The sequence below is a fragment of the Eublepharis macularius genome, chromosome 11 (assembly GCF_028583425.1).
Source record: "Eublepharis macularius isolate TG4126 chromosome 11, MPM_Emac_v1.0, whole genome shotgun sequence".
Classification (NCBI taxonomy): domain Eukaryota; kingdom Metazoa; phylum Chordata; class Lepidosauria; order Squamata; family Eublepharidae; genus Eublepharis; species Eublepharis macularius.
Window position 1 is genome coordinate 16458624 of NC_072800.1, and position 10133 is coordinate 16468756.

At 45.5% G+C, this 10133-nt stretch overlaps 1 protein-coding gene across 1 annotated transcript; it reads right to left on the bottom strand.

Moving 5' to 3' along the window:
- Positions 1-319: 319 nt before the first annotated feature.
- IGFBP1 (insulin like growth factor binding protein 1) lies at positions 320-8949 on the bottom strand. Its single transcript, XM_054992108.1, has 4 exons — positions 8552-8949; positions 3961-4139; positions 2011-2139; positions 320-1212 (listed from the first exon to the last, which is right to left on the bottom strand). Exons 1-4 carry the CDS (start codon positions 8892-8894, stop codon positions 1081-1083), a joined length of 783 nt encoding a protein of 260 aa, XP_054848083.1. The 5' UTR covers positions 8895-8949; the 3' UTR covers positions 320-1080.
- Positions 8950-10133: the final 1184 nt, after the last annotated feature.

Below are 10133 nucleotides of genomic sequence, written 5' to 3' on the forward strand. Positions count from 1 at the left end.
TTGAAATGAGAAGTGAAGTGCCAGTGCAAAAGCAGCATCAGATACAAACAAACGGTTTTTTTTCTGGGAAAAGAGGTGGTGGAACTCAGTGGGTTGCCAGCACAGGGAGCAACTCTTGGTGGGATGTAGTGCCCCTGGTACCACATGCACATGCGCGCATGCTCCCAGTGACAGTGATGTCACTTTGGGTCAGCTGGAACAAGGGGGGAGTTTTTTAAAGTGTAAATTGCCCTCGGTGAAAATGGTCACATGGCCGATGGCCCTGCCCCCTGATCTCCAGACAGAGAGGAGTTTAGATTGCTCTCCGCGGGCAATCTAAACTCCCCTTTGTCTGGAGATCAGGGGGTGGGGCCACCGGCCATGTGACCATTTCCAAGAGATGCTGGAACTCCGTTCCACCGCGTTGCAGCTGAACAAAAGCCCTGCAAACAAAGCAGGCGTTTAAATAAGTACAAGCTGTGCTCCCTTTCTCACACTTTCCCACGTGAGGCTTCCCAGACAACGTAAATACACGATACAGAATTCATGTGTGGTAATCCACTTTTTCTTGATGATGAATATATAGCGGAAAAGTGCATCTTTCGAGAGAAATAATATTAAAAGTATTTATATGCATCATTCTGAAGTGTTTAAGGATATATATATATATATATATAAGTTAATAACGGACAAAATAAAATAAACATGTAAAATAAATAATTCCACAGTCATGGACCAGGCAGTACAGGAGTATATAAAAGCAGCTCATAGATATTAAAAAGTGTGAAGGCCTAGTTGCTTAAAGGTTGCAATCCCATGCACACTTTCTTGGAGTAAGCCCCATCGGGATCCATGGGATTTTACTTCTGAGCAAGCATGCATAGGATTGGGGGTTAGCCAATCACATGTTTAAAGGCTTGTTGACTGAAGGGCCTCTGGGCTCCAGAATAAGACACTTACAATGCAATCCTATGAAGAGTTACTCCAGTCTAAGCCTATTGAAGTCAATGGGCTTAGACTGGAGTAACTCTCCATAGGGCTGCACTGTTAGTTTGCAAGAGATTTGGTATCTACTTTGGGGGGGAAGTGGCATGTTTGGTCTTATTCTTGTGAGTTAAGATATTGTTCACAGTCAGGGTCGCCTGCCGTTTCAGGGGATCCCGGAATCCTCCTCCCGTTTTTCGGATAAACACACCAGCATCCGGCAGGGGTTCCGTCAAGTGACGTTTCACACTAGGCAAAAGACAGAGACGTTGATTGAGAAAATCATCTTTAAGAATATTTAGCAACAGCTAGACTAGATGTTAGTTAGCATCTTAGGGTCTCTCTACACGAGACATCTGACATGTGAAGAACACATGTCGGGAGATGCAATGTTACCTGGGAAGGGTAGTTTAAAATGATAGAGTCAGCAGTAGGGCAAAGGCTTTGCTATACACTGGCGCTGTGTGAAGGGGCTGTGAAATGCCAGAAGGGAAACTTCAACCCGTTATAACCTCTGCCCAGGTCTGGAAGGCAGCTTCAATCCATTTGCATTCCTTGCTGCTCTCTGGTTGCGATCCCACACAGCTTTAGACTGGAGAAGTGAAATTGACAGAGTCTTTGGGGAGGTGAAGATGAAATTAACAAACCCTCTGAGGAGCAATTTCTGCCAGCTCTGTCTTTTAAAACTACGCTTCCCGACTAACGTTGCATCTCCCTACAGTTGATGAACATGCACCGATGTGTCTTGTGTACTCTTATTTTTGAAATCATACTGGATTCCCACCAAAAGGCTCCACCACATATAGATTTTGGTCCCTTTGACCTCAGATGAACTTCAACTATATTGTTGCCAAGTAATCCCAGAACACAGATCGACACTTTCCTGTTCATTCACTTCTCTAAAGAAGACACCTTTCTTTCCCTGACGGGCAACCCGCTAAACCAGTCTGCTCCGGCTTGATGGAACTGCTTCTGTCCTAATTGCTTTGCTCTCGTTCAATAATTGAAATCAACGGCATGATCTGAAGGCCCCAGGACAGGGCTTACCTGCTTGGTATGATAAAATCCGTTCTTATTACAGTTGGGCAAATAGAATCTGTAGATCTCGCCTCCGGTTCTCTGTTGAGCTTTGGCTAGTCTGTCCAGAGCCCTGTAGAGTTCTTTTTGACAAGGCCCCTGAAAGAACAGGATTCAAACTATGAATACTGAAGTGTTCAATCCAAAATTAAAATATAAGAATCGGTGTGTGCAGGGCTTTTTTCTGGGAAAAGGGCTGGTGGAACTCAGTGGGTTGCCCTCAGAGAAAATGGTCACTTGGCTGGTGGCCCCGCCCCCTGATCGCCAGGCAGAGGGGAGTTTAGATTGCCCTCTGCACCACACAGCATGGAGGGCAATCTAAACTCCCCTCTGTCTGGAGATCAGGGGGCAGGGCCACCGGCCATGTGACCATTTTCAAGAGGTTCCGGAACTCCGTTCCACCGCATTCCAGCTGAAAAAAAGCCCTGAGCACATGTCATTAGTAGCAAAGAAATCTGGAGCAAATGCTAACTCAGTTTGCTAAATATATTGTCTAAGTCATGCCGATGCCGAAATAGATTTCTTTCCTCTTAAATTTCCTCGTGATGCTAAGATGCCTTTCCTCTTGATGCTAATTCCTCTTGAATTAGTGTCCATTCCTGCAAGGATCTCGTATGACCCTTTCTGGGATCTAGAATGTGCTTGTTGTGGCGCCTTCTGCATACGTATAGTGCATTTTATTATGCAGCTGAGTATACGTGTATGTATTTTAAATGTTAGGATGTTTATATATTTATAATTTTAAACTGTAAATTGCTAGATGTATTTTATATGTATGTAAATTGTAATCCGCCCTGAGCCTGCTGGTGTGGGGAGGGCAGAATATAAATCTAATAAATTAAATTAAATTCTTATTTGCATTTGGAGGACTATAATAACTAATGCAAAGGTGATTGGAAGTGAACCCGTCGACGACAGTGGGGGCTTACTGATGAGTGAACATGGCTAGGATAGGATCTAACAATACAAACTGGAAATGTCTCAGTTGGCTTCAAAGACCAGATAATCCACTGCTGGGTTTGAGACAGAGAAACAGTCAGAGAGTATTTGACTTCCTTTGTGAACAGAATGTGTTTCTATCAGGCTAACTGGTTCACTTCATGTTCTTTGGTGCCCTCAAGTGGCATCCTCAGGTTCATGTCCATGTCAGCAGGCGACTCCGTGTTTAGTTGTAGCTCTTCTACTACTATTGCTACCATACCACTGTGGATGATGAAAGCTACCGAAATCACAGACCAGGGCCGTTTCCAGACGGCCCCCCGCCTCGCGAAACGTCGCGCGTCGTCGCGCGACGTTTTGCGAGGCGGGGGGGCCGTCTGGAAACGGCCCAGGTAGGGATTTCTTCATACATGGAGGAATTTCTTGGGATGCAAAAAAACCTGACTTTGCAAATTATATAAAAGGAAGAAGCAGGGAAAAGAGCTTCCAAAACCTTAAACTTAACCTTGCTTCTAAAGGGTCTAATATAGAGGGCAGCTCAGTGCTGCTCGAAAGCTCATAGAATGAGCTCTCTCTAATCTGTTACAGTTCAGCAATGAATTATAATAATAATAATATCTGTAATAATAATAATAATAACTGTAATCTGTTACAGTTCAGCAATGAATTATAATATAATATAATATAATATAATATAATATAATATAATATAATATAATATAATATAATATAATATAATATAATATAATATAATATAATATAATATAATATAATATAATATAACATTTGATTTATACACTGCCCTTCAGGACAAGCGTTTTACAAAGCGAGTTATTATTCTCCTCATGACAATCGCCCTGTGAGGAGGGTGGGGCTGAGAGAGCTCCGAGAGAGCTGTGACTGACCCAAGGTCACCCAGCTGGCTTCAAGCGGAGGAGTGGGGAATACAAAGCTGCTGGCAATAGAGGCTGGAGGGCTCACCTGCTGCTTCCCCCTCCTAAACTCGGTGAGTCTTTTTGCTTTCATGCTTTCGTAGGCGCTGATAGCGTTCCAAGGGACAGACTTGTCCTGGCCAATGGGAAACATCAGCTGGTAGTTGAAGAGCTGGTCAGCCGTCATTTCAGCACCTTCCGTGGGCACATCCTCTGGTTCTACAGAGTCTAATGGGGAATGGAGGATACAGTTCAGCAAGATCTCACACAGACAGGTGTCTTGCCCTACCCTTGTTCTCTGAGACTTTTCACCAGGGACATAAGAAACCAAGCTGAGGACCAAGAATGGACAAAAGGGTGCTGTGCTATTGAACCACAGCGTCGCCCTGAAGCTGCGGGAAAGAACCATTGCATAATTTATTTTATTTACTTTTTTATTCGCTTCATTTATACCCCAGCTTTTCCCCCAGTGCCCTGACCTGGATAGCCCAGGAACTTGTCAGATCTCAGAAGTTAAGTAGAATTGGCCTGGGTTAGTAATTGGATGGGAGACCTCCAGCGAAGGACAGGGCTGCAGAGTCAGGCAACGGCAAATCACCTCTGTTAGTCTCTTGCCAAGATAACCCCACCAGGGGTCTCCATAAGTCAGTTATGACTTGAGGGCAGGATTTCATCTCCCCCCCCCACAAAGCTACTCAGGAACAAGAAGGTTGGACAGCAAGAAAACAAAATAAAATGAATGCAACTATTTATTCAACAGTGCACAGAATCATAAGATCAAAAACACCATATATGAAATACCTTTAACATGGTATACACTAATCGAGAGACCGACTGACTGAAGATTATCCAGTAAGCTCCCATGGCAGAGTGGGGATTCGAATCTGGGTCCCCCAGATCCTTGTCTGACACTCTAACCACTATACCACACTGGCATAATAACCACAAGATTAACTGTTCTTCTCACCAGTGAAAAATACCCTTTTCTAGGGAATTCTGTGTGGAGGCTGTAGTTCCACAGAAGTATAGAAAAGCCGTAGTGTATACATGGGGAGCTTGAATGCAAAATTCAACTTCTTGTGTTTTTTCTAAATTGCAACACACAAACAAGTTTCTTGTCCTTATAGCTGCCCAATGTGTGGATAACACCCCACAAGAGTAGCTGAACAAGGTTTTCCAGTAGTCAGAAAAGAAGGGCTCACACATTTCAACAACACCCTTTCTTTCTCCAGAAGGATTAACAGAATCAAAAGATCAAGATGGGTAACCGTGTTTGTCTGTCTGTAGCAGTAGAAAAGAGCAAGAGTCCAGTAGCATCTATAAGACTAACACAATCTGTGGTATGGTATTAGCTTTGGTGAGTCACAGCTGTGACCCTACCACAAATTTCGTTACTCGTATAGGTTCTACTGGACTATTGCTCTTTTCTATAGAAGCAAAAGAAACGATGACAAATACCAAAACGTGGCAGAATAAATTATGCTTAACAGCATCATCCATCCCACAGATGTGCTTGATTTTTATAACATGTACAGGTTGCAGAACTCAGCTTTCCTAGTCACAGAATTTAGATTATGTTGGGGCAAAATGCTATAGTGCAAACAGCAATAAAGACCCCATCATTTATTCAATAACGTCTACCAAGTATTAGTTGCTTTTTAAAAAATCAAATTGCACGTAAGAGCTCAGAGGCATTTTTTTTTAAGTGAAACTTGAACAAGAACGTGCAAACACTGCCACATAAAGAATCCATCTTGACCCATTCCTGTCCCTGACACATCCAGAGGTAATCATTTACAAAACGGGCTTACATGAATGGAGGATGTAAGGTGCAGGCAACAGGTCCAAATTGTACAACAAACAGGAATTCACATTGACCCAAGTTCCACCACCATCTGAAAGTGTGCAGGTGATCACTGACGTGGAGTAAAGAGCGTAAATCAGTGGCATTCCACAAGGGGTCCAGGAACACCACGTGAGCTCACATGGCTTTGCAGGCAGCTGCCTTGTTTCCACAGCTTCATGCCCAACAACTAAGAGTGACATACTACACAGGGATGCTCAAGTGTAGGGAGATGCAATGTTAGCTGGGAAGTTTAGTTTTAAAAGACAAAGACTGTCAGTTTCACCTGTCTAGAGCAGCAGGGATCGCTCCTCAGAGGGTTTGTTTATTTCATCTTTGCCTCCCCGAAGGCTCTGCCAATTTCACCTCCCCTTTGGAGAGGCGAAGATGAAACTAACAAACCCTCTGAGGAGTGATCTCTGTCAGCTCTGTCTTTTTCAACTAGCCTCATGTAGAGAGGTGAAAATGACAGAGCTGAAACTACGCTTCCTGGCTAACGTTGCCTACGCTTGAGTGTTCCAGTGTAAGATGTCTCTTGTAGAGAGACTCTAAGAGCGGGACCACAAGTGATGCCTGACACAGGTTGGACACTTGCCAGCTTCCCTCAAGTTTTGATGGGAAATGTAGGCAGCTTGGCGGAATGTTGGACAAGTGACAGCTGAAAAGTCCATTGGACAGCAGTCAGAGAGCCAAGCTGCAAGACCAGGATGCCTACATTTCCCATCAAAACTTGAGGGAAGCTGACAAGTGTCTAACCTGTGTCAGGCGTCACTTGTGGTCCCGCTCTGAGATACATCTCAGGGTAGAATGCCTGAATGTGGCTGATACATTTTTACAAACATATGCATCATTCAGGTGGACCAATCGGGGAAGTAAGAGTACCTGGTACTGCCCATTTTATAATGAAAGAAAATGATTTCACGCTGATTCCTCCTTGCTCCCCTCCCCTGCTCTGCTCACACTGCTGTAGTGTCAGACGATGATTTGGAAGACCCAAGTTCGAATCCCCACTCTGCCATGGAACCTTGCTGGATGACCTCCGGCCAGTGGTTTTATCTCACCCTAACCCACCTCAAAAGGTTGCTGTGAGGATAAAAATGGACAAGAGGAGAACGATGTCCCCATTGGGGAGAAAGGCAGGATATAAATGAACTCAATACATTTATTAACACACTCTATGAAACTTATTTCTTTGCAAAGCAACATTTTCCTAAAAGTCAGTGAATGTTATCAGTTTTAAAAAAAACCAGGAAACAGTTTATCTGCTAAATATTGATGCTCAGGAATTCTTCAGGGACTTTTAATCAGCCTTAAAAGCGGTTCTAGATGGTGCTATTCAGAACCTTTACACTATTGATAGAGCAATCCTCCAGTCTAAGCCCACTGAAACCAGTAGAGTTAGTATAATAGAAAACAAAATTCAAACAACTCTTTATTAAGCTGCAGTTCTTTGAACGTTTACTAGTATTTTGAACACGGGAACTAAGAAGAGCTGGGGCATTGGATAACCATTTGAAAAACAGATTTGGAGTGGGCTTTCAGAATATCGTGCGTTTTGCTCCTAACTTATTTGACAGTGAACAACATTCTGTGCACAGTTCAGGTCCCACCATAAAGGATATACATTTTTGATGACCACAGTTTTCTTTTTGAGAACTACCGAGAGAAAGACTAAGCGCCATAGATTTGGAAACATGTCTACAGGATGGGCAGTGTGGGGGAGAGAAGCTTTGCTGACGCTGGTCCCCTAACGTTCATATGATTGTATTCATTTTTTTCCCAGTAGGACTGCAACTTTGAAAACAAACGCGCCCCCTTTAATAGCAGCCTGACTTGCAGAACTGAAAAGGCTGTGGATGTATGACATGCAGATTCAGGGGGGGGGTCCAAAAGCAGGGCCCACTTTAAAAGAAAAAAGAAAAAAAGCAGCAACCGATATTTTTCTTTCCCTACACCTCTGTCCTAACATTCACGTGCAAATCCTATTCCCTTTAGCTGTGAAGGCAAGTGCTTTCTCAGAGCCAAGCTACAAGTGACGCTTGACACAGGTTGGACACTTGTCAGCTTTCCTCAAGTTTTGATGGGAAATGTAGGCGTCCTGGTCTTACAGCTTGGCTCTCCATTTAACTGAAGTTTACAAAATACCCCCCCCAGCAGAGGGGAAGGGGGGTGCCCGGTGAGAGCCTGACGCCTGCACTCCCCTCCCAACCGCATGTTCTCCCTCCCATAGACTGCCGCTCTGTAAACTTCAATTAAATGGAGAGCCAAGCTGCAAGACCAAAACGCCTACATTTCCCATCAAAACTTGAGGCAAGCTGACAAGTGTCCAACCTGTGTCAGGCGTCACTTGTAGCTTGGCTCTCAGAGTCATTTCGCCAAGCGATTTATGCAGGAAAATATGCCAGTATGAGGGGATGCTTCATTCTGAGCCAGCCAGCTGGCCTGAAAACTGTCTCAGCCCTACAACTCTGCAGCCTTCAGGGACTGAACCTACACACACGTGCGCACACATACACAAACACACACACACTGTGCTTTTCCCTACTATAGTGTTAGAGTCTCTGCTTCTCAAGCTCAGTGTTGTGACAAGCTGGTAACCTCCTAAGTATCCAGGAATATTCCTCACAAAAGCACAGCCACAGAGGAGACCAAATGTCAAAACATCTGCGCCTCACCTGTGGCATTTTGTCAAACCAGCCGTGAGACATCCGCTCCTGTGGCAGACCTCGAACTCAATTCCCCACAGGCAAGAGCTCTGGAAAGAAGGACATAGAACACGACACAGCGCATGGTTTACCTGTAGCCTCCGTTGTGTCGGCGGTGGAGAGGCAGGTGCCCTGCCCACGAGTGAGAGCAAAAAGTGGCTTGGGTTCCCCCGGGTGCACACGGCAGTGGAGTCCTTGACCACACTGGGCCGTGTACACGCCACAGGGCTCCCCTTCTTGGAGTGCGCAGGTGTGGCAACAGCCACAGCCTGGCTGGCGAGCTGTTTCAGGGCAGCTGGCGGGCACCGGCGGGCACAGCGCGAGTTTCTCCTCAGTGCACGGCGCACAGTGGATTGCATGGAGGGTGGCGCCAAGGAGGAAGCTGGGGCAGAGGAGGAAGAGGAGCACCTCACAGCGCAGGCCTGGAGAGCGCATGGTGAAGAAGGACTGCCAAGAGCCAGCTGAACCTGGAGAGGAGCACCCGAGTTTACTCACGTTCAGCATGCCCTGTGTTTCCAAACACGGCCCATTTATACAGTTCCTCGCCAGTCCATTAATCTTTAACCCCAAAGTTAACTATTGTCTGAGCAGGAGGGACAGAGAAGCATCATTTCATTGGTAGTCTACATCCCTCCCCCCCAATTCTCCCCCCTTTTAATGATGAAATGAATGCATCGTTATCCCATTCGCTCTTAACCTTTTCAATGTGTATCTAGGAAAAGGGAGGGTTCCCCCCCCCCCTGGAAAGGCCTTCGTCTCTGGAGCTTCCATAAAAAGTTTAATTGAGAAAGAGGAGGAGGGGAGGACCCTTTGGAAACCTCAGTAGCTGACTTCATGCTTCCGAAGCAAGAAATGCACCCGTCTCTTGTTTAATTTTTGTCATGTGGCTGGAGGTTATTGGGGCAATGACATACCAAGAGCGAGGCCCCCAGAGGGTGATCAAAGCTCCTTAGATCCCGTAATTCCTGAACACAGCACGTAGGAGCTAATGTCAACAGCCATCTGCTTGAAGGGATTGTTTGGGATGGTTTCCTGGGGATGTACTTGTGCAAAAGCACAACTCCAACGTGAGCCCCCGGTAGCACCGGGGAGGGGCTGGGGTGATGCATCCAACTGCCCAGGAAGAAGGTCTCCTTCTCCCAGCCCCTGCACTGCCGCTTTAGGAGACCACAGGGTTACTGGGACAGTGGACACCCTTTGGAAATCACTCCTGGCCGCATATACCTTGGAGCAAGTCCCGCTGAAGCCCTAATGAGTAAACATGCTCAAGATCAGGCTGACAAAAGACCTTCCCTTCCTCTCGGCGAAGAAATTGCCTGTCTATATGGAGCCCACCCAACAACATTTTAAAAACACCCAGAAGCATTAGTAGCAGACAAGCCAAGCAGTATCAACTAGTAAGACACTAGAAAAGCTTTTTTTAAAAGCACTATTTACTTACCACATTCCCCCCTCTTCCTTCCTCCAAGGAGCTCATAAGGGTGAGGAGGGTACTCCCTTCCTCGGTTTTCCCCTCACAACAACCCTCTGAGGTTGGTTAAGAGGAGAGAGAGTGATGCACCGAAGTTTCCCAGTGCGCTTTATGGCAGAGTCTATGCATCTCCCGGGTCCTAATTGAACGGTGTAACCACTACACCACCCTGTTAAAAGTGGGACTATTGTATTTACAGGCTT

What these genes read in the sequence shown, in the direction of transcription:
- IGFBP1 (XM_054992108.1), bottom strand. Translation starts at nt 8,894, where the DNA reads ATGCGCTCTCCAGGCCTGCGCTGTGAGGTGCTCCTCTTCCTCCTCTGC. An exon ending in CGACACAACGGAGGCTACAG is followed by an intron (nt 4,140 to 8,551) that starts GTAAACCATGCG and finishes ATTCCCCATTAG; the next exon opens with ACTCTGTAGAACCAGAGGAT. An exon ending in TTAGGAGGGGGAAGCAGCAG is followed by an intron (nt 2,140 to 3,960) that starts GTGAGCCCTCCA and finishes CTGTTCTTTCAG; the next exon opens with GGGCCTTGTCAAAAAGAACT.